The sequence below is a fragment of the Oncorhynchus mykiss genome, chromosome 30, assembly GCF_057628025.1.
Source record: "Oncorhynchus mykiss isolate SJ-2025 chromosome 30, ASM5762802v1, whole genome shotgun sequence".
NCBI lineage: Eukaryota > Metazoa > Chordata > Actinopteri > Salmoniformes > Salmonidae > Oncorhynchus > Oncorhynchus mykiss.
In genome coordinates, this window is record NC_143051.1 from 26,660,953 (window position 1) to 26,685,733 (window position 24,781).

General features: G+C 43.6%; 1 protein-coding gene across 13 annotated transcripts in view; it reads left to right on the plus strand.

Moving 5' to 3' along the window:
* The first annotated feature begins 5,560 nt into the window (after positions 1–5,560).
* LOC110489414 (trafficking protein particle complex subunit 9) overlaps positions 5,561–24,781 on the plus strand; it is a 304,212-nt gene continuing 284,991 nt past the window's right edge. For 4 of the 13 annotated variants that reach the window (XR_016493584.1, XR_016493586.1, XR_016493587.1 and 1 more), the window contains exons 1-11: positions 5,561–5,869; positions 6,721–6,863; positions 7,262–7,360; positions 7,761–8,116; positions 8,356–8,501; positions 8,816–8,953; positions 9,870–9,896; positions 11,398–11,519; positions 12,817–12,942; positions 15,032–15,248; positions 19,208–19,351. Coding sequence is in view for 6 of the 13 variants with exons in the window: in XM_090227935.1 (XP_090084061.1) it covers positions 6,735–6,863; positions 7,262–7,360; positions 7,761–8,116; positions 8,356–8,501; positions 8,816–8,953; positions 9,870–9,896; positions 11,398–11,519; positions 12,817–12,942; positions 15,032–15,248; positions 19,208–19,351 (1,504 nt within the window). In the remaining 7 variants the exon portion in view is untranslated. Of the gene's footprint in view, positions 5,870–6,720; positions 6,864–7,261; positions 7,373–7,760; positions 8,117–8,355; positions 8,502–8,815; positions 8,954–9,869; positions 9,897–11,397; positions 11,520–12,816; positions 12,943–15,031; positions 15,249–19,207; positions 19,352–24,781 lie in introns of all 13 variants that reach the window. The other 9 variants (XR_016493585.1, XR_016493588.1, XR_016493589.1 and 6 more) reach the window with 3 other exon arrangements.

The following is a 24,781-nucleotide window of genomic DNA, read 5'->3' on the forward strand; positions in this document are numbered from 1 at the left end:
TGTCCATGATTTTGGAATGAGATGTTTGATGAGCAGGTGTCCACTGAATTTGCTCACACGATCAAAGTTGTTTTCTCACGTGTTGTGATCACGGGTCTGACATGAGAATACAAGCTGTAAGAACATCATGATACTGCTGGCTGCTTGTAATCCTTCAGTGTACAGGTCCTGACATTGACACATGGTCGGGCACAGGAAGTTAAAACGCCCACTCAGCGTTTCCTGTTCAAGTTGTCCTCTATGTTGATGGGAACTGAGCCGTGACTGTGTATACAGCATGGCTCTGGATGGGAACCGGCTGTAAAACCTTATCTGATGCTGCACGAATATCCATCCATCTGGTGGTGAAATAGAAACAGTAATAAGATCAAAGATTAACCATGTTTGTGAAAGTGTTCATTTATTTACTATTTATGTATTTGTCATGTTGGTAGATCAAATAAGATGTACAGTGCCTTGCGAAAGTATTCGGCCCCCTTGAACTTTGCAACCTTTTGCCACATTTCAGGCTTCAAACATAAAGATATAAAACTGTATTTTTTTGTGAAGAATCAACAACAAGTGGGACACAATCATGAAGTGGAACGACATTTATTGGATATTTCAAACTTTTTTAACAAATCAAAAACTGAAAAATTTGCGTGCAAAATTATTCAGCCCCTTTACTTTCAGTGCAGCAAACTCTCTCCAGAAGTTCAGTGAGGATCTCTGAATGATCCAATGTTGACCTAAATGACTAATGATGATAAATACAATCCACCTGTGTGTAATCAAGTCTCCGTATAAATGCACCTGCACTGTGATAGTCTCAGAGGTCCGTTAAAAGCGCAGAGAGCATCATGAAGAACAAGGAACACACCAGGCAGGTCCGAGATACTGTTGTGAAGAAGTTCAAAGCCGGATTTGGATACAAAAAGATTTCCCAAGCTTTAAACATCCCAAGGAGCACTGTGCAAGCGATAATATTGAAATGGAAGGAGTATCAGACCACTGCAAATCTACCAAGACCTGGCCGTCCCTCTAAACTTTCAGCTCATAGAAGGAGAAGACTGATCAGAGATGCAGCCAGGAGGCCCATGATCACTCTGGATGAACTGCAGAGATCTACAGCTGAGGTGGGAGACTCTGTCCATAGGACAACAATCAGTCATATATTGCACAAATCTGGCCTTTATGGAAGAGTGGCAAGAAGAAAGCCATTTCTTAAAGATATCCATAAAAAGTGTTGTTTAAAGTTTGCCACAAGCCACCTGGGAGACACACCAAACATGTGGAAGAAGGTGCTCTGGTCAGATGAAACCAAAATGGAACTTTTTGGCAACAATGCAAAACGTTATGTTTTGCGTAAAAGCAACACAACTGAACACACCATCCCCACTGTCAAACATGGTGGTGGCAGCATCATGGTTTGGGCCTGCTTTTCTTCAGCAGGGACAGGGAAGATGGTTAAAATTGATGGGAAGATGGATGGAGCCAAATACAGGACCATTCTGGAAGAAAACCTGATGGAGTCTGCAAAAGACCTGAGACTGGGATGGAGATTTGTCTTCCAACAAGACAATGATCCAAAACATAAAGCAAAATCTACAATGGAATGGTTCAAAAATAAACATATCCAGGTGTTAGAATGGCCAACTCAAAGTCCAGACCTGAATCCAATTGAGAATCTGTGGAAAGAACTGAAAACTGCTGTTCACAAATGCTCTCCATCCAACCTCACTGAGCTCGAGCTGTTTTGCAAGGAGGAATTGGAAAAAATGTCAGTCTCTCGATGTGCAAAACTGATAGAGACATACCCCAAGCGACTTACGGCTGTAATCGCAGCAAAAGGTGGAGCTACAAAGTATTAATTTAAGGGGGCTGAATAATTTTGCACGCCCAATTTTTCAGTTTTTGATTTGTTAAAAAAGTTTGAAATATCCAATAAATGTCATTCCACTTCATGATTGTGTCCCGCTTGTTGTTGATTCTTCACAAAAAAATACAGTTTTATATATTTATGTTTGAAGCCTGAAATGTGGCAAAAGGTCGCAAAGTTCAAGGGGGCCGAATACTTTCGCAAGGCACTGTATCAGCTGATGTAAGAAGGGCTATATAAATACATTTGATTTGATATGATTTAGAGCCTTGACAACAGCCAAAAGCTCCCGATCACCCACATCATAGTTTCGCTCTGCCAGGCTGAGCTTCTTCGAAAAAAAAGCACAGGGGCGGAGCTTTGGTGGCGTACCCGAGCGCTGAGACAGCACAGCTCTTATCCCAGCCTCGGACATGTCCACCTCTACTATAAATGCCAAAGAGGGATCAGGATGAGCCAGCACCGGAGCCGAGGTAAACAGAGCCCTCAGCTGACCAAAAGCCCTGTCCGCCTCAGCTGACCACTGCAGTCGCACCGGTGCCCCCTTTAGCAAAGAGGTAGGGAGCCGCTACCTGACCAAAGCCCTGGATACACCTCAGGCAAACCCTAAAAACCGCTGCACCCCCTTTACCGTGGTTGGAGTCGGCCAATTACGCACGGCTGAAATGCGGTCACTCTCCATCTCAACCCCCGAGGTGGAAATGCAATACCCTAGGAAGGAGACGGACTGTTGGAAGAACAGACATTTCTCAGCCTTGACATACAGGTAATGCTCCAACAGTCGACCAAGCACCTTGCGCACCAGGGACACATGCTCAGCGCGTGTAGCGGAGTATATTAGAATGTAATCTATATACACCACTACTCCCTGCCCGTGCAGGTCCCTGAAAATCTCGTCTACAAAGGATTGAAAGACTGATGGAGCATTCATCAACCCGTACGGTATGACAAGGTACTTATAATGCCCAGAGGTGGTACTAAATGCCGTCTTCCATTCATCCCCCTCCCGGATACGCACCAGGTTGTAAGCGCTCCTGAGATCTAATTTTGTGAAGAAGCGTGTCCCTTGCAATGACTCTGTCACACTGGCTATGAGAAGCAGCAGGTAACTGTACTTCACTGTGATCTGATTTAAACCTCGATAGTCAATACACGGGCGTAAACCTCCATCCTTCTTCTTCACAAAAAAGAAACTCGAGGAGGCAGGTGAAGTGGAAGGCCGAATGTATCCCTGTCCCAGAGTTTCGGAGACATATGTTTCCATAGCCGCTGTCTCCTCTTGTGACAAAGGACACACGTGACTCCTGGGAAGTGCTGCGTCTACCAGGAGATTTATCGCACAATCCACTCGTCGATGGGGTGGCAATTGAGTTGCCTTCTTTTTACAGAAGGCGAGAGCCATATCGGCATATTCAGGGGGGATGTGCATGGTGGAGACCTGGTTTGGACTCTCCACTGTAGTTACACCAATGGAAACACCTACACACCTCCCTGAGCACTGACGTGACCAACCCTTGAGAGCCCCCTGTTTCCACGAAATAGTGGGGTCATGATCGGCCAACCAGGGACGCCCCAACACCACAGGAAACGCAGGTGAATCGATCAGAAAAAGACTAATTCTCTCCTTATGATCCCCCTGCGTTATCACACATAGTGGAGCTGTGACCTCCCTGATCAGTCCCGACCCTAAAGGACGACTATCTAAGGCATGTACAGGGAAGGTCACATCAACAGGAACAATAGGGATCCCTCATCTAATTGCAAATGAACTATCAATAAAGTTCCCAGCTGCACCGGAATCTACTAGCACCTTATGCTGGGAATGCGGGAAAAACTCAGGAAATTCAAAATATACACACGTGCGAAACAGGAAGCTCTGGGTGAGTCTGCCTGCCCTGCCTGCTGCCTCGACTCCCTGGAGAACCCCCCCAGCACCGACCAGCAGTGTGCCCTCTGCGGCCACAGGTCCCCCTCATAGCAGCACCTCCTAGCTCCATCGGCGTCGGATCTGAGGTGCTGGGGGATGGAACTGACGGACCTCGATCCGGATGTCCGCAGGAGGCCAACAGGTTATCCAGCCTGATGGATAGGTCCACCAGCTGGTCAAAGTTAAGGGTGGTGTCCCTGCAGGCTAGCTCCCTACGAACGTCCTCATGTAGACCACACCTGTAGTGGTAGATCAGGGCCCGCTCATTCCATCCTGGAGGCCAGAGTTCGAAAGTCCAGAGCGAAGTCTTGTGCCCTCTTCCTCCCCTGTCTGAGATGATACAAGCGTTCCCATCCAAACACAGAAAATTAGCTTTATAACATACTTATTAAACTTTTTGGGAAGGAAAACTATTCCCCTACATGGTAATTAACTACAGGTCATATTTAATTGAAATCCAGAAACACTGGACAGTTAATTTGACTTTAATAGTAAACAAACATTTCAGCTGTTAACCTTCATCTGGGTTTTATACAACGAAGAATACTTAAAGATTTACTTGAAAATAGTCGTGTATGGGTTCAGAGACCAATCACAATGGTAATCCAACATAAAACGTGATGTGATTGGTAAATAAGTTGCGAAAATCGGACCAATAGGAGGCGGGTTTGGACATATATAGAACGCTCATTCCGTTTAGACAATCTGTAAAATAGCAACGAAATCTAACGGCAGAAGCTAATTGGTTTTACGGTTAACATAAAATAAGCACTTGTATAATTTTATTGTGCTCCATGAGTTACTGAATTTCATTTTCATGGGTGAGAAGATACAATGTATACGAAACATACATTAAGCAACTTTGCAAATATATTTTTGTCATTCAATGTAATATACCCGGGTGAATGCTTTTCTATTGCCAATGGTGCTAGCAAATCAAAATTCCAGTTTGCACAGCAAAATATTTAGGAGCATGGGAGCCCACAGTACCAGTAGTGGACATAGGAGGGCAGTGATGCACTAAATTCATATTTTGCCATAGTAGCTGAAAGAGAATAAGGAAAACGGTCTGGTGGGGAAAAGATGAGGAAGATTGCAGTGTGCCTCAAAAGATTCCGGACAACAAACATTTTGTGTTTTGAATATCAAAGTAGAGCATCCGTCAAAGGACTCATCTCGGGGGTGACGACGGATGTTCAGGTTGAATACCTGAAGAGAAATCCTGGTGTGGTTGGTGGGCCTTGCAATTCACCCAGCGTCTGACCCGCTGGGTGAATGGAGAAAAAGAAGATGTTATTTTTGATAAAGAGAAAATGCCTATGCATTTGAAGCTTGGTGCTCTAAGAGCTTTCGTCCCCAAACTACTGCAGTGTAAGAATTGTAAAGGATTTGGCCATGTTTCAAATGTGTGCAGATGGACATAGTATACTGAAAAACTGTGTGTAGAAGGACGACGGTGTTGCAATTGTGGTGGGGATCATGATCCTCAGTTCCTAGAGTGGGTGAAGGAGATCGAGGTGGCAAAAGTTAGAGCGGCCAATTTAATCTCCAATGCGGTGGCGATTTAAAGGAATTGAGAAAACAAGTGATGCTAGTGAAGACATGGTAGTGGATGAACCACAGTCTATAGTAAATGTTTTCTACCAGTCAAAATATACCCTGTGTGTTGAAAAGGTGGATTTTGTGGCGTTCATTGCCACAGTTATAAATTGTACAGCACAAGTCTCAAAGTCTAAGAAATGTGACATTATTGTGGCTGTGGAAGAAAAGTTTGAAGACTTGCAAGTGGTACTGGCTCCGGAAGACCCACCTTCCCAGGTTCCCCTTGAGCCTGTGTAGGGATCAGATCTGTTTTTATTTTTTAACAGAAACGTTGTTAGATTTAGTTTATTATTATTTGTTGGTTTTGTAGTATTTTGGTAGTTTGTTCAGTTTTTGGGGAATCCTGTTTCTATCCCGGACAGTAGGTGGCAGGATGCACATTAAATTGTGCGATCGCCAATATACCATATAAGAAGAAGCTAGAGAAGAAGAGTTCATTCAGGAAGCTCTGTTAAAAAAATTATAGTTCAATATATATCAAGGTAACATCAATGAAACGCATACATTATGTGAATTCTTGGCATGTTTTGGTAAAGAATTATGCTGTTTGTGGCTGAAGAGTCAGCTAGCTTAGCAACCAGGCGTCATACAAATGTTAGCTTGCTTTCTGGAGACTGTCAGTGTTGCTAGCAAGCTAACTAACTTGGGAAGGCAGCCATTCTGTAAACATTGATGGCTGAAATAATTCAATTTCTGAATATATTTGAAATTGAATGTATTTGACTGTAACAAAGGTATATTAGCCATGATGATAGTTACAGTAGCTAGGTTGGTTATAGCTGATAGCACAGTGTTCTGTCTTTGTTGCTAGCTAGGTAGATCCTTTATACTCCAGACTGACACTCGCGCATGGTGGGTGGTGTTGTTGTGAATGGGCAACACGTCACGCTCGCGATGTATGTAGTTTGCAATTCATTCCAACGGCTGTCTTGTCAATACTTGTAAATAATACCTAAAATAACTCACACGATGAAATGTTTGGTCACCATACTGAGAGTTGAGAAATTGTGTGGGTTTTGCTTGCTTTTGCTCCAACCAAGCAGTAACACACCTGATTATTGTCAGAATGCTTTAGAATCAACTGGCAGGGATTTCAAACCTTGGCTGTGGAATGTGCGAATGAAATGTCGTTAGATGTTGAGGCATTAATAAAATCATATTGTAGCCCGACCGGGACTTGAACCCCGGTCCAGTGACTGTCAGGCCAACAGCGTAAACCCCAACGCCAAGAGGTCCGAACCACTTGATGAGGTCGCTAGGTGTTGGGTTAAGGTCTCTAAATTACCCCCTTCCTTTGGTTCTCTCCCTCTTCCTTTCCCCCTGCTCCTCATAGCCCATGAGAAGGAGATGAGTATCCCAGATTACATGCAGTGTGCTGAGGACCATCAGACGGTCTTGGTGGTGGTCCAACCAGTGGGCATCGTCCCTGAGGACGAGTTCTTCAGGATCTACAAACGCATTACCTCTGTGGCCCAGGTAAGCATTCACTATGTGTGCTAGCTATGGGGGCGTCCCAAATGGCACCCTATTGCAGGGGCCACACTGGTCAAAAGTAGTGCACTAAGTGCTTCTACATGCTGCTTCTACATCACTTGGGGGTTTGGTTTGGGGTTTTAGGCTGGCTTTCTGTATAAGCACTTAGTGACATCTGCTGATGTAAAAAGGGCTTTATGAATACATTCGATTGATATAGGGAATAGGGTGGCATTTGTGACACAGTCTCGGCCTATGTCTTATTATTTATTGAAATATGTAACCCCTGTCCACTTTAGTTATTTGTTTTTTAATGTCATTTTTTTTACCATTGGATCCTGATTGTCAAATGATCCCTATTTTGTTCTGTTTTGCCTTTTCATGGTGTTGGGGAAAAAAAGGTGTCCATCCGGGACTCCCAGAGGAACCTCTATATCCGTTACCGTCACCACTACCTCCCTGAGAACAACGAGTGGGGAGACTTCCAGACACACCGCAAGGTTTGTTGCTTTGTGGGTATTATTCTTCCTGTTTGTTGCTTTTCGTAATGTTTATTTGGGTTTCAGAAATGCACTTTCTTTTTTTGTGTCGTTTACAGCAAGCAGCCTTTCGCAAACCTCTCCTTGGGCCCACAGCCGTTTCATCTATTTGAAGTATTGCAGAGTTAGCATACCTGATTCAACTTGTCTATTAATCGTCAAGCCCTTGACTACTTGAATTAGGTGTGCTAGTTTAGGGCTACAACAAAACTGTGAAACGTCTGGGAGTTCCCAAGGAGAGGTTAGAGAAGCACTGCTGTGCGGTATGTGTCTTTTTTTTGTCCTGTGCATGACATTTCCCCTCAAGAATAATAGTATTATCTGTCTATCTATCTATCTCTATTCATCTCTATCTATCTAGGTGGTGGGCCTCATCTCCGTGACGACCTGTGGTTCGGCTAAAGAGTGGCCCCAAACGTCGGACCGTTTCCATTGCCAGAAGGATGTGTTCGGAGCCACGCTGTACGACTCACGGCTCCTGGTGTTCGGGCTGCAGGGGGAGATTGCAGAGCAGCAGAGGACGGATGTGGCTTTCTACCCTAGCTATGATGACTGTCCCGATGTGGAGAAGAGGGTGGAGGACTTTGTGGAGTCCATCTTCATTGTGCTGGAGTCCAAGAGGCTGGATAGAGCCACAGACAAGTCTGGGGATAAGATACCACTGCTTTGTGTTCCCTTTGAGAAGAAAGACTTTGTGGGGCTGGACACTGATAGCAGGTGAGTTGTCTTTTCTTCTGCACTCTATTTGGGTTTTATAGCTCTCGTATCATCCACATGTTTTGCTGCCTATATAGTTTTTCAGCTGGTCAATGAATTTGGAATTAACAAAGTTGTGAAAATGATGTAAGAAGTAAACCCTACTTGGATACTTGTTTGCTGTAATGTGTACAAAGTTGTATTGTAAATGGATACCTCTACGACATCTGACTGATGTTTCTTTCCCTCCTCCTCCTTAGGCACTATAAGAAGCGTTGCCAGGGCCGTATGAGGAAGCACGTTGGGGACCTGTGTTTGCAGGCAGGCATGTTGCAGGATGCCCTGGTTCACTATCACATGGCAGTGGAGCTGCTCCGCTCCGTCAATGACTTCCTGTGGCTCGGGGGTAAGACTGGGGAGGAAGACATGGCTCCTGCTCTACTCTCAAATCCAATAAAGCAGGGATGGATACCCTGCAGGTTTTTGCGCCGACCCTACTATAACACACCTGATTCTACTAATCAGCGGCTCACCACGACCTTGAAGGCAATCAGGGGTGCTACAACAGGGTAGTAGCAAAATCCTGCCAAGCCCAGTAGCTCTGCAGGAGGATGGATCATCACCCTTGCCATACTGTACATACAGAATGCCCTTTAGTCAACTTCTAATGGAGGGTATTCTGTTTTATTGACACATCTCCCTTTTGTCTTGGTTCTCCAGCTGCGTTAGAGGGCTTGTGTTCAGCCTCTGTTATCTTCCACTACCCTGGAGGAACAGCAGGGAAGGCTTCTGGACGTGAACCCAGCCTGGCACGTGGCCAGGGCCAAGCAGCCGACACAGGGAAGAGACACCGGCCAGGTAAATAGCACTCCTCTCTCTCGCTTGCTCTCCCTGTGTGTGAGGTTGGGGTGGTCTTCTCGGTAGGGATATGTGTGATGGGCTCGAGGTATTCAAGCAGTGAAAGGGAAAAATGTTTTTTTTTTTCACTTCTTGTTTGGCCAAGCCAAGTTGGCCATATGGGTAAGAAGGGGACAGACCCGGTGTTATTATTGAAAGGGAGGGTCTCTGCGCGTCTCAGGGTTGAATTTGATCAAATTAACAGTGTGGTGGTATGTGGCCCCCAGGGGAGCTGTCTGGAGAGGAGGGGTTGGAGGTACGGTTGTAATGTGGATTGTATTTTACTATGTGGAGGTTGTGGTGTTTATGGGGAGGGAGGTGTTTTTAGTGTAATATCTCATTAAAGAAAACTTGTGTTGTGGGACAGTGGAAGATGTCCGGAAGTTTCTGAATGAGCTGTGATTATAGGATGGTTGGAAGGAAGCGATCTCCCTGGCTGTCTGACGTGTGGCCCATGCAATTGCAGCTAGTATGGCTAGTACTATGACAACACAAGCTTTGCTATGCTTTTCTCAGCCCAGCTGCTTCTGTTGTTCTGTGCCCTGGACAACATTACCTGAGATATCCGGTGGCCCCCACAACCTAACCCATTTGTTCTGAACAGTATTTCATATCATATTTCCATTCACCCATGTCTTTACTTCATATTATTAACAAGTCAATTACTTTAACCCCTAAATAACCACACATATTTTGCTGTAGTTTATTACTGAAGTAATTAGAAATAGAACACTATACGGCGGGGACCGATGGGGAAAGTCACAAGGAACCGTCTAAGAAGCGTCACGTTTGGGGACTAACTTTGCTTTCAGTAACTTACTGCACTGTGTGAACCTGCGTTCTCTCTCCGTGTGTCTGTCTCTGTGTGTTACCGTAGGGGCGCAGGAGGTACTCATAGACCCAGGTATGGTATGACACTAACAGGGCCGCCCTGCATAGCGTACTCCTAGCTAGACATCTCACCTACCTGTGTTTGCCTGCTGTGGCTCTTTTCCCTCTTACTTGTTAGTTTTATGCTTTTTGTGACCATAACCTTGGTCCCGGATCTGTTTGTGCTGTCTTACCAACTAAGGCCAAACAACACAAACAGTTCTGGGACCAGGCTATCAACCCATTGCACTACATTTGATTCCAACGTTTTATTGTTTCCATCACTGGTAAATCAAAACTGATATCCCCCCCCCTCTTAAGGCAGGAGTTGTATTCCTGTTGTTCTTGTCAGTGTTAATGTTGTTGGGTGTTTGTGCTTCATTGACCTCTTCTAATCAATGAAGAGTAACCATTTAAAATCATAATCAACAACGTTATATTCAGCACTATAACCTCCGATTTAGATTTTAAAGTAATTCAGACATCCACCAGAGGGTGGCGATGTTGGTATTGTAGTACTGCTGATTGGGGCGTCCAAGCTATTTGTCTGTTCTTCCTGTAGCCTCAAGTTACAATGTAGAACTGTTCAGTGTGAGGCATTTTGGCCAACCTATCAGTAGGATATGCTGCAGAAATGTAGCTCTTATATCTTACCTTTTTAGAGACTGGGGTTGGTTTTACTAAACCATTCAATCCAAGGGGTCTGTATAAAGTGTGTAGTTCTGGGTCTAGATGTAACATGTTGCACATTTTTCAAACACCTTAAAAAAATAAAAAAAGCTAATATATTCCATTTAGCAGATACTTTTATCCAATGCGACTAACAGTCGTGTGTGCCCAAATTGTTTACGTATGGGTGGTCCCGGGAATCGAACCCATTATCCTGGCGCTATAAGCACCATGCTTTACTAACTGAGCTGAAGAGGACCACCTAGCAATGTTTTTATTCAAACCAACTTACTGTACGGTGAGTGTATACATTTCTAGTATGTGTGTGTGTGATCTCAGAGTAGTCTTATGATCCACATATAACGCTGTGTCATAGTGACATCGCCGCGACACCGTTGCTATGGACCCAGCTAGCGCCGTTTCTAGGCAAAGTTTTCTCAATACAAAATTTGTATTCAAATCACATAGGTGTATGAGAGCTACTACTCCTATTTCAATTGAAACGCTACAAACTACTGAGCACATGATGACACGTTGATCACGTAACAGTGCGCAGTGACCCGCGAAGGCCTTTTATTTATAGATAGATTGTTTTGTATTTCCATATAAAATTGAATGCCGTGCATGGCAGTTATTGTGCGCTGTCTTGATATCTCAGTGTTTGAAACGCCTGTCGACGCTGCGTTAAATGTGTGTGCTCAGGTAAGCTGTACTCAGTTTCTGAGTATGTCATTGTTGATTGTTGTGACTTTGGCCATATTGCATGGATGTGAAGAGCCAAGTGGTGGATGGGTCTGATAACATTGACAATATTCCCAGTCATTAATGTCATTTTTCCCTTCTCCTCTCTCTCTCTCCTCCCTCAGGTGCACTCACAGCCAATGGGATCAGTGCAGACACCAGCAGTGAAATCGGTCGGGCCAAGAACTGCCTGGGTCCTGAAGACATCATAGAGAAATACAAGGAGTCCATCTCCTACTATGGAAAGGTATTGGAAAAGATAAGAAATAGTTTTTCCCACACACACTGATGAATGCTCCTATCTACTCTGTTCCATCTCCTGCTATGGCAAGGCAATGGACAAGAAGATTTCAAAAGCACTGTACTTACATCTAGCTATTTTTCATCTGCAGGGTACAAAAAAGATCAATCCTAGGAAATAAACAGACACACACACTGATGAATGCTCCTGCAGACTTCGTTACATGCATTACGTTTCAACAAGAAGGTTCAGTGTTTGCGCCTTGCAGACCGATGCTGTTTGCAGACAGTATTTCATTATCCACTATCCAGTTTGCAGTTCTCAACATATCCATCAGGGGGCAGTAGCTCACTAAGTATCAGTGATGGTTGGGCAGTCTGCTGCAGCAGAGGGTGGCTGTGTGCACACTGTAAACAAACTACTACATGCTGACGACAGGAGAATATGTCTGAGTGCACTGAAGTCAACATTAGAAAGCTTAGCTAGCATGATGTCACTGTCTGTTACAATTAGCCAAATGGAAGTGTGGGGCCATCTCAAATGCCATATTACCTCAACAATTGAAATCCCCCCCCCCAAAAAATGTAGAGCATCATTGCCATCAAGACTAGACATTAGTTAATTGCATTGTTAGTCTATTAGTAACTATACCTACTGTTATAACACATGCATGGACAAAAACTAACAAACAAACCTAAAAGATTGGGATAAAACACTGATGCGTAACATCCATAACATCACAGTAGACCTTCTGAAACTCTGCAGTGTGTTATTGCCACTATTATAATTGGATTTTTGCTCTGACCTCGCTTGGCCCTTTTACCTGTAACTAGTTCACTCCAAATGAAATTACGTTATATCTCGACACGACGGGACCATTCAGATATTAATTGAATTTTAATAAGGAGACAATGGGGATAGGGGTGGCTGGCTGGTTGTGTGAGAGAGTAGTGTATGGAGTCTAAGCAGCACTATTGTACATCGAGTCCAGTTTCTACTTCAATATAACTACTAGGTGGGAACCCGGAACTCCCCTGGAAGAGTCATGTGGCGTAAAGTAACAATGAACGACAGAGGTTCCGTATCACCCCATGGACTGTGATCCGTAATCTCACGCCTCTGTTACAGATGTCTGTAGTTGAAAGAGACCGATGACGCAATACATCTGTTCAGAATATTACGCAGGGTGGGAGAAATCAGAAAAGTACTCATTGATTAGTTAGGTTTTCCTTATGCTGATCCTGGGCTGTGTCTGTTCTTAACATCTCCCTCCCCCTCTTCCTCTCCTTCATCCCTCCCCCAGTATAAGAATGCAGGTGTGATAGAGCTGGAGGCGTGTGTGAAGGCAGTCAGGGTGCTAGCCATTCAGAAGAGGGTCATGGAGGCCTCAGAGTTCCTCCAGAATGCTGTCTACATCAACCTGGGACAGGTAAGACCTCACCTGACATGTAAATGTACCTCTCTGGGGGGGAGAACCATCATACTGGTCGCAAACACACTGTAAGGGACCAGAGTTTTACCTATTCAAGTCCCATGTTTACATCTCATATTCAGGAATAACTCTGGGCCCCAGTTGTCGTCTAACCAGGGTCCAGAGTTTTACCTAGATCATATAGTCAGGAAAAACTCCTTGCCCTATGGGAAACCAAAGGGACTGCCTGCCAACACCCAGGTCCCATAGAGGCTGTTAACCCCCAGGTCCCATAGAGGCTGTTAACCCCCAGGTCCCATAGAGGCTGTTAACCCCCAGGTCCCATAGAGGCTGTTAACCCCCAGGTCCCATAGAGGCTGTTAACCCCCAGGTCCCATAGAGGCTGTCAACCCCCAGGTTCTGTACTCAGGCACCTGTCACTGCTGCTTGCCTGGGTGAGGATCACCTGCCAACACACAGTCCCATAACTTGACACAAAGGAAAGCTCCTCTGACAGGTGCCTAAGGCCATCCTGCGAGGGACTCTATTCAGGCAGTCACACAGTGTGCTCTGCTCTGTAGGCCTGTCTCTCTTGGAGGGAAATCTTAGTTGTGTTTTGGACGATTCTGCCAGTGTGCCACTACCTCCTTTTCATTGTGCAGTGACTGATCATTCTCATAACCTTTCCACAGATTTGATTTATAAATCAAATTGAACTTTTCCAGAGATTTGTTTGGAAATAAGTTGTATAACTTTGTGTTATCGTCAAGGATTTATAATAATATATGAGATTTATTAGCAGATGCTTCTGCTCGGGCCTCCTGAGTGGCACAGCGGTCTAAGGCACTGCATCGCAGTGCTAGAGGCGTCACAACAGACCTGGGTTCAATCCCAGGCTGTATCACCAACCAATTGCCCCAGGATCGTCCCGGTTAGGGGAGGGTTTGGCCGGGGGGAGGCTTGACTTGGCTCATTGTGCTCTAGCGACTCCTTGTGGCAGGCCAGGCGCCTGCAGGCTGTTGTCAGTTAAACTGTGTTTACTCTGACACACTGGATTTCATTAAGAAGCGCAGTTTGGTGGGTCATGTTTTGTGGGACGCATCACCCGACCTTCGCCTCTGAGCCCGTTGGGGAGTTGCAGCGATGAGACAAGATTGAAATTGGGCAGAAAAAAGGGGTAAAAAAAATAACTGCTAAATGTAATAAAATATTATTATTATTATAAATCCTTGACAGTAAAACAAGTGATGCAGCTTATTTCCAAATGAATCTCTGTAAAAGTTCAATTTGACTCATAAAACAAATCTGGGACAACCTGTACATAATCTGGGACAACCTGTCTGACATTTTAGGTACGGGTGGTCTCGATTTAAATGCAGTGTTTCCATGTGTGTGGTTTAAATAGTTTTTCAATGTAATAAAATCAGTCCATCACCAACCAATTAACCAACCATCCAATTAACCAACCAACCAATCAACCATTCAATTAACCAAAAACCAACCCATTAACCAACCAATCAATCAACCAACCAATTAACCAACCAACCAACCAATTAACCAATCAATTAATCAACCAACCAACCAATTAACCAACCAATCAACCAACCAATTAACCAACCAACCAACCAATTAACCAATCAATCAACCAACCAACCAATTAACCAATCATTCAACCATTAAGCAATTAACCAATCAATCAACCAACCAATTAATCAACCAACCAACCAATTAACCAACCAATTAATCAACCAACCAACCAATTAACCAACCAACCAATTAACCAACCAATCAACCAACCAACCAATTAACCAACCAACCAATTAACCAATCATTCAACCATTAAGCAATTAACCAATCAATCAACCAACCAATTAACCAAACAACCAACCATTAACCAAACAACCAACCAATTAATGAACCAACCAAACAAACAATTAACCAAACAACCAATCAATTAACCAAGCAATTAACCAAGCAATTAACTAATTAACAAACCAATTAACCAAGCAATCAAAAACTTAACAAACCAATTATCCAACCAATTAACATCTTAACAAACCAATTAACCAACAACCAACCAACCAAATAATGATCTCTGTTTTCTCAGCTGTCAGAGGAAGAGAAGATCCAACGTTACAGCATCCTCTCTGAGCTCTACCACCTGATTGGTTTCCACCGTAAGTCAGCCTTCTTCAAGCGGGTAGCAGCCATGCAGTGTGTGGCCCCCACCATCCCAGAGCCTGGCTGGAGGGCCTGCTACAAGCTGCTGCTGGAGACCCTGCCTGGATACAGCCTCTGCCTCGACCCCAAAGACTTCAGCAAAGGTACCCAACTGGATATGCCTTAACTCTGTGTCAAAACTGTCCCATACACTGTTGAGTGATCCCTACAACTTTATATTATCAATAAAAACACACACACAAGCACAGATATCTGTTTCAGTAAGGTCAATACTTAGCAAGAGATTGAATAACATTGCCTTGCTCTGAGCATTATTTAAAGGATCTTCTCTTCAAGAGCTCTTCTCAGGGGTAATACGTATTCTGGGCACCACTTTGAGCAAAAAGACACACAATTGATTTGAGACCTGCGCTGACCCAGACCTCTGCTCCACACACACACACACACACACACAAAAAAACTTTCTCAGGGTCCTTAGGATAAGCTGCTGTGCACTGCAGGCTCTTGACCCTCACCTTGCTCAACCCACTCCACCACGAGGGACTGTAGCATAAAAGAAACACTGACAGAGAAAACATTCAGAGTCCTCTATCTCTACTGTGATCCTCTTTCAAGCACCCACTTGAGAAGAGTTTCTGTCAGGCAGAGAGAGACGTTGTTGTTGACCTCCACTTCACTGCTGTGGAAAGCAATTGTGAGAGGTAGTCAAACAATTATGCTGTAGTGTAGTTGGGAGTGAAGTGTGTGTCTGTCTGACTATGGATATATTCCTCCCTAACTTTGTTTACAAGACAAAGCAGAAAAAGAAAGAAGTAAATGTTCCTCATAAGGCAGCAGGACTTCCTACTACGACCAGGCCTCTGAGCCTGAGGAGAGGTATCAGTGGGGAGTTTATTGAGCTGGGAGGAGAAGAGAGCTGGGAGCTGGCCAGGCCCTTGGTGCAGGAGGCTAATATCAGAGAGGAAATGGGGCTCAATAGTGTATTCCAACACGGCCTGGTACAGGGCTGGCCGGCAGAGAAATGAACAAGCAAATTGGTTTTTAATTGGCTAGGGAGCCCTCTCAGTACTCTCTTCTTTATCAGGTTGAGGAGACTTTCTCTTTTTCTCTCTCTCATTTTGTTTGGAGTTAACACTGTTTCAAAGACCACAGACTCACAAAAAGGCATTTAGCTGCCATGCTTTTAATCCCTGCTGCACTGTTCATGTTTAAATGACAGAAGTATCAGACATCACCTTACAGGGAACTGTTAATTCTCTTACCAGAATGTACAGTGCCTTTTGATGCAGGCAGTGTGTGACAGGGTGGTGCGTGTTTGTGTGACAGGGTGAGGATTGTGCGGCAGAGTGTCATTCTCATGGTGATGCTAATTGGATTCCATTGCCTTGCAAATACCACAGAAGAAGACATTTAGCTGTAGGAGAAGGAGGGAGGGGGAGAGAGAAAAGGAGGGAGAGAGAAAAGGAGGGAGGGGGAGAGAGAAAAGGAGGGAGGGAGGGGAGGGGAGAGGGGGGAGGGGGAGGGGATGAGGGAGGGCGGGCGGGCGGGGGAGAGAAAGAGGGAGGGGGAGAGATGGAGAGAAAGAGAGGGAGGGGGAGCGAGAGGAGAAAGAGGGATGGAGGGAAGGGAGAAAGAGAGGGGGAGAAAGAGAGGGAGGGGGAAAGAGGGAGAGAGAGGGAGGGAGGGGGAGAGGCGAGGGAGGCAAGAGGGGGAGAGGAGGGGATGGGGGAGAGGGAGAGGGGATGGGGGACAGGGAGGGCGTGCGGGGGAGAGAAAGAGGGAGGGGAGAGAGATGGAAAGAAAGAGAGGGAGGGGGAGCGAGAGGAGAAAGAGGGATGGAGGGAAGGGAGAAAGAGTGGGGGAGGGAAGGGAGAAAGAGAGGGAGGGAGGGGAGAAAGAGAGGGAGGGAGGGGAGAAAGAGGGGGGGAGAGGCGAGGGAGGCAAGAGGAGGAGGGGATGGGGGAGAGGGAGGGCGGGCGGGGGAGAGAAAGAGAGAGGGAGGGGGAGAGAGATGGAGAGAGAGGGAGGGGGAGCGAGAGGAGAAAGAGAGGGGGAAGGGAGAAAGAGCGGAGGAGGGGAGAAAGAGAGGGAGGGAGGGAGGGGAGAGGGAGGGAGGGGAGAAAGAGAGGGAGGGAGAGGGAGGCAAGAGAGGGAGGGAGGGATGGGAAGGAGAGGGAGGGAAGGAGGCGAGGGAGGGAGGGAGAAAGAGAGAGAGGGAGGGAGGGAGAAAGAGAGGGAGGGGAGAAAGAGGGGGGGAGAGGATGGGAGGGCGGGCGGGCGGGGGGGGGAGAAAAAGAGAGAGGGAGGGGGAGAGAGATGGAGAGAAAGAGAGGGAGGGGAAGAGGGATGGAGAAAGAGAGGGGGAAGGGAGAAAGAGCGGGGGAGGGGAGAAAGAGAGGGAGGGTGTGGAGAGGGAGGGAGGGGAGAAAGAGAGGGAGGGGGAGAGAGAGGGAGGGAGGGGAGAAAAGGGAGGCGAGGGAGGCAGGAGGGGAGAAAAGGGAGGCGAGGGAGGCAAGAGAGGGAAGGAGGCAAGAGAGGGAGGGAGGGAGAAAGAGAGAGAGGGAGGGAGGGATGGTAAGAAGGAGAGGGAGGGAAGGAGGCAAGAGAGGGAGGGAGGGAGGGATGGGAAGAAGGAGAGGGAGGGAAGTAGGCAAGAGAGGAAGGGAGGGAGGGAGAAAGAGAGAGAGAGAGGGAGGGAGAAAGAGGGGGGGGGGCGAGGGAGGCAAGAGGGGGAGAGGAGGGGATGGGGGAGAGGGAGGGCGGGCGGGGGAGAGAAAGAGAGAGAGGGAGGGGGAGAGAGAAAGAGAGGGAGGGGGAGCGAGAGGAGAAAGAGGGATGGAGAAAGAGAGGGGGAAGGGAGAAAGAGCGGGGAAGGGGAGAAAGAGAGGGAGGGAGGGGAGAGGGAGGGAGGGGAGAAAGAGAGGAGAGGGAGGGAGGGATGGGAAGAAGGAGAGGGAGGGAAGTAGGCAAGAGAGGGAGGGAGGGAGAAAGAGAGAGAGAGAGGGAGGGAGAGGGAGAGGGAGGGAGAAAGAGAGGGAGGGAGTGATGGAGAGGGAGGGAGAAAGAGAGGGAGGGAGTGATGGAGAGCAAGAATAAGAGGTTTTGGCACACCTTTATTTAGCATTTAAGGAGTGAATACAAAGCTTCCAGCGTTCATGGTCTTTTGATACAGAAAGAGAGGGGTGTGAGAGTGACAGTGAACGAGAGGAAGAACGAGAGAGGGCCACTGTGTGTCCTATCCTCTCCTCTGTGTTGGTGCCCTTCAGATAAGCAGCGGTAGCTTCACATGATGTTACAGACAGGTTGATGCTGCTATATTTAGGCTGCTTAGTGGGCGCTGCAGCTTCACTGAGGAGGAGGAAATGGCTTAGAAAAGATTTGCATTAATATAATTTTTGCAGATGACAGAAGTCGGTAGCAATGAATAACATCTGGTTATTTATTTAATAATAATATAATCCCCCAGTACAGAGAACACTGATAACGGACACGCATCTTGGTCAAGATTTTATGAGCTCCGCAGACTGTATAGCTCAGGGAACAATTGATTCTTATTAACCTCTGAGTAGGCTGGCCTTATTTCCCCTTCTCTCTCTCTCCTCCTCCTCTTGCTTTTTTTCCCCTTCTCTCCCTCCCCACTCCCCCAGTGCACCATCCCTGACAGCCTTGAGTATAGGCTGGGGAATGGGGGGGGGTTGTGGAGAATGTAATGTTACGTAACGCTGAGACCCATCCATGCTCCCCAGAACACCAGTGTAAAGCTAGCAGGTTATTAAGATGTCTGCTGATGTGTTTTCTGCTGCAGAACACTAATTACCTGAAGTCAACGCCACACTGCACTGCACAGCTCCCAATCTCACGCCGCTCTGGTGTGAGAATGTTTGGAGGATCCCACTCACTCTCAAATCCGAAATGCCGTTGTGCCCTCGAGCAAGGCATGTAATCCCTAAAACCAGCTGCAGAGGTCCGGTAGTGTGGCTGCCCTCTGATCCAACCTCTGTTTGTGTCGCACAGAGGGGCCTGGGTGGTTAATGCAGAAGACACGTTTTAGTTGGAAATGAATTTACACGGGACAGTAAAATAATCTTCTCCTCTCCTCCAGGTTCCCACCGTGGCTGGGCGGCAGTACAGGTGCGTCTGCTCCATGAGCTGGTGTACGCATCACGTCGTATGGGAAACCCCGGCCTGTCTGTCCGCCACCTCTCCTTTCTGCTCCAGACCATGCTGGACTTGCTCTCAGACCAAGGTCAGCCTACACACACACACGCACGCACGCACGCACGCACGCACACACACACACACACACACACACGGCTACCGAAACCCAGACGGTCACATTCTCCATTGTCTTTGAGTGTACTCTTTCATCAATGTCAACTCGCATCCCTTTAAGTGTCAACAGATGCATGGGAAAAAACTTCTACATGTACGGAATAAAAATAGTTACTAGCCTGACGAGCTCTAGTTTAGGAATTAGTGTTGCACGGTATACCAGTACCACAGTAATATCACAGAACCAAAACGTCATGATACTTATGATACCAACATTTCAGAATACTGTAGTACCGTTTCATATGATACTACCAATATTTCAGAATACTGTAGTACTGTTTCATATGATACTACCAACATTTCAGAATACTGTAGTACCGTTTCATATGATACTACCAACATTTCAGAATACTGTAGTACCGTTTCATATGATACTACCAATATTTCAGAATACTGTAGTACTGTTTCATATGATACTACCAACATTTCAGAATACTGTAGTACCGTTTCATATGATACTACCAATAGTTCAGAATACTGTAGTACCGTTTCATATGATACTACCAATATTTCAGAATACTGTAGTACCGTTTCATATGATACTACCAATATTTCAGAATACTGTAGTACCGTTTCATATGATACTACCAATATTTCAGAATACTGTAGTACCGTTTCATATGATACTACCAATATTTCAGAATACTGTAGTACCGTTTCATATGATACTACCAACATTTCAGAATACTGTAGTACTGTTTCATATAATACTACCAACATGTCCGGCCCTAACGATCTAAAGAACCCGCGGGTACCTGTTATAAATGCTTATAAACTCAGTTATTTATAAGTTCAGTACATTTTTTTTAAGCAACAGCAACTAGTCTCTTGTATGCACCAGTCCAATAATGTCCCTCCCAGCCCTCACCTGCTTCTCCACTACCAGCCCTGATCAGTCTTCTGTTACATTTGATATATTGGAGCAGAGCGAGCAAAGTTGATATGTTGTATATAATTTCATCCCTGGTATAACCAAGAGCACAGGCCAGTCTAAGTATAGGCTTTGCAGGTACGCTGTCATGCAGCAGTACCAGAGAGGGAAGAACAGCTTTGCGACAGGCATGCTTGTCTCGAGCTCAAATAGTACAAAAAAACAAGACTTCTATAACCTGAGTTAACTTCTTTCTTCCTGCGTGCTTTTCATATCATTTCACAAACCATGTCGCGGGCCGCTTTTAATCTCATCCCGGCCCGCTAATTATTGGTTTGATAACAAACAACGTTGTTCAGTCATGTTACCTAGCTAGCTAACAACCTGGTACATTGACAGTAGGTCCAGGCCAATTTGATTAGCAAAGGAAGAAAGGTAAAGGGTCTGCTACTCATGAGGTGTGCTTCAAAGGTAGGCTTCATAAATATAGGCTTCATAAAGGTAGGCTTCATATAGATATGCTTCATAAAGGTAGGCTTCATATAGATATGCTTCATAAATATAGGCTTCATAAAGGTAGGCTTCATATAGATATGCTTCATAAAGGTAGGCTTCATATAGATATGCTTCATATAGATATGCTTCATATAGATATGCTTCATATAGATATGCTTCATAAAGGTAGGCTTCATATAGATATGCTTCATAAAGGTAGGCTTCATATAGATATGCTTCATATAGATATGCTTCATAAAGGTATGCTTCATATAGATATGCTTCATAAAGGTAGGCTTCATATAGATATGCTTCATAAAGGTAGACTTCATAAAGGTAGGCTTCATAAATATAGGCTTCATAAAGGTAGGCTTCATATAGGTAGACTTCATATAGGTAGACTTCATAAAGGTAGGCTTCATAAATATAGGCTTCATAAAGGTAGGCTTCATATAGGTAGACTTCATAAATATAGGCTTCATAAATATAGGCTTCATAAAGGTAGGCTTCATATAGGTAGGCTTCATAAAGGTAGGCTTCATAAAGGTAGACTTCATATAGGTAGACTTCATATAGGTAGACTTCATAAATATAGGCTTCATAAAGGTAGACTTCATAAAGGTAGACTTCATAAATATAGGCTTCATAAATGTAGGCTTCATATAGGTAGACTTCATAAATATAGGCTTCATAAATATAGGCTTCATAAAGGTAGGCTTCATATAGGTAGACTTCATAAATATAGGCTTCATAAAGGTAGGCTTCATAAAGGTAGGCTTCATATAGGTAGGCTTCATAAAGGTAGACTTCATAAAGGTAGGCTTCATATAGATATGCTTCATATAGATATGCTTCATAAAGGTAGGCTTCATATAGATATGCTTCATATAGATATGCTTCATAAAGGTAGGCTTCATATAGATATGCTTCATATAGATATGCTTCATAAAGGTAGGCTTCATATAGATATGCTTCATAAAGGTAGACTTCATAAAGGTAGGCTTCATAAATATAGGCTTCATAAAGGTAGGCTTCATATAGATATGCTTCATAAAGGTAGGCTTCATATAGATATGCTTCATATAGATATGCTTCATATAGATATGCTTCATATAGATATGCTTCATAAAGGTAGGCTTCATATAGATATGCTTCATAAAGGTAGGCTTCATATAGATATGCTTCATATAGATATGCTTCATATAGATATGCTTCATAAAGGTAGGCTTCATATAGATATGCTTCATATAGATATGCTTCATAAAGGTAGGCTTCATATAGATATGCTTCATAAAGGTAGACTTCATAAAGGTAGGCTTCATAAATATAGGCTTCATAAAGGTAGGCTTCATATAGGTAGACTTCATAAAGGTAGGCTTCATAAATATAGGCTTCATAAAGGTAGGCTTCATATAGGTAGACTTCATAAATATAGGCTTCATAAATATAGGCTTCATAAAGGTAGGCTTCATATAGGTAGACTTCATAAAGGTAGGCTTCATAAAGGTAGACTTCATATAGGTAGACTTCATATAGGTAGACTTCATATAGGTAGACTTCATAAATATAGGCTTCATAAAGGTAGACTTCATAAAGGTAGACTTCATAAATATAGGCTTCATAAAGGTAGGCTTCATATAGGTAGACTTCATGAATATAGGCTTCATAAATATAGGCTTCATAAAGGTAGGCTTCATATAGGTAGACTTCATAAATATAGGCTTCATAAAGGTAGGCTTCATATAGGTAGGCTTCATATAGATATGCTTCATAAAGGTAGGCTTCATATAGATATAATTCATATAGATATGCTTCATAAAGGTAGGCTTCATATAGATATGCTTCATATAGATATGCTTCATAAAGGTAGGCTTCATATAGATATGCTTCATATAGATATGCTTCATAAAGGTAGGCTTCATATAGATATGCTTCATAAAGGTAGACTTCATAAAGGTAGGCTTCATAAATATAGGCTTAATAAAGGTAGGCTTCATATAGATATGCTTCATAAAGGTAGGCTTCATATAGATATGCTTCATATAGATATGCTTCATATAGATATGCTTCATAAATATAGGCTTCATAAAGGTAGGCTTCATATAGATATGCTTCATAAAGGTAGGCTTCATATAGATATGCTTCATATAGATATGCTTCATATAGATATGCTTCATATAGATATGCTTCATATAGATATGCTTCATAAAGGTAGGCTTCATATAGATATGCTTCATAAAGGTAGGCTTCATATAGATATGCTTCATATAGATATGCTTCATAAAGGTAGGCTTCATATAGATATGCTTCATATAGATATGCTTCATAAAGGTAGGCTTCATATAGATATGCTTCATATAGATATGCTTCATAAAGGTATGCTTCATATAGATATGCTTCATAAAGGTAGGCTTCATATAGATATGCTTCATAAAGGTAGACTTCATAAAGGTAGGCTTCATAAATATAGGCTTCATAAAGGTAGGCTTCATATAGGTAGACTTCATATAGGTAGACTTCATAAAGGTAGGCTTCATAAATATAGGCTTCATAAAGGTAGGCTTCATATAGGTAGACTTCATAAATATAGGCTTCATAAATATAGGCTTCATAAAGGTAGGCTTCATATAGGTAGACTTCATAAAGGTAGGCTTCATAAAGGTAGACTTCATATAGGTAGACTTCATATAGGTAGACTTCATAAATATAGGCTTCATAAAGGTAGACTTCATAAAGGTAGACTTCATAAATATAGGCTTCATAAAGGTAGGCTTCATATAGGTAGACTTCATAAATATAGGCTTCATAAATATAGGCTTCATAAAGGTAGGCTTCATATAGGTAGACTTCATAAATATAGGCTTCATAAAGGTAGGCTTCATAAAGGTAGGCTTCATATAGATATGCTTCATAAAGGTAGACTTCATAAAGGTAGGCTTCATAAATATAGGCTTCATAAAGGTAGGCTTCATATAGGTAGATTTCATAAAGGTAGGCTTCATAAATATAGGCTTCATAAAGGTAGGCTTCATATAGGTAGACTTCATAAATATAGGCTTCATAAAGGTAGGCTTCATAAAGGTAGGCTTCATATAGGTAGACTTCATAAAGGTAGGCTTCATAAAGGTAGACTTCATATAGGTAGACTTCATATAGGTAGACTTCATATAGGTAGACTTCATAAATATAGGCTTCATAAAGGTAGACTTCATAAAGGTAGACTTCATAAATATAGGCTTCATAAAGGTAGGCTTCATATAGGTAGACTTCATGAATATAGGCTTCATAAATATAGGCTTCATAAAGGTAGGCTTCATATAGGTAGACTTCATAAATATAGGCTTCATAAAGGTAGGCTTCATATAGGTAGGCTTCATATAGATATGCTTCATAAAGGTAGGCTTCATATAGATATGATTCATATAGATATGCTTCATAAAGGTAGGCTTCATATAGATATGCTTCATATAGATATGCTTCATAAAGGTAGGCTTCATATAGATATGCTTCATATAGATATGCTTCATAAAGGTAGGCTTCATATAGATATGCTTCATAAAGGTAGACTTCATAAAGGTAGGCTTCATAAATATAGGCTTCATAAAGGTAGGCTTCATATAGATATGCTTCATAAAGGTAGGCTTCATATAGATATGCTTCATATAGATATGCTTCATATAGATATGCTTCATAAATATAGGCTTCATAAAGGTAGGCTTCATATAGATATGCTTCATAAAGGTAGGCTTCATATAGATATGCTTCATATAGATATGCTTCATATAGATATGCTTCATATAGATATGCTTCATAAAGGTAGGCTTCATATAGATATGCTTCATAAAGGTAGGCTTCATATAGATATGCTTCATATAGATATGCTTCATAAAGGTAGGCTTCATATAGATATGCTTCATATAGATTTGCTTCATAAAGGTAGGCTTCATATAGATATGCTTCATATAGATATGCTTCATA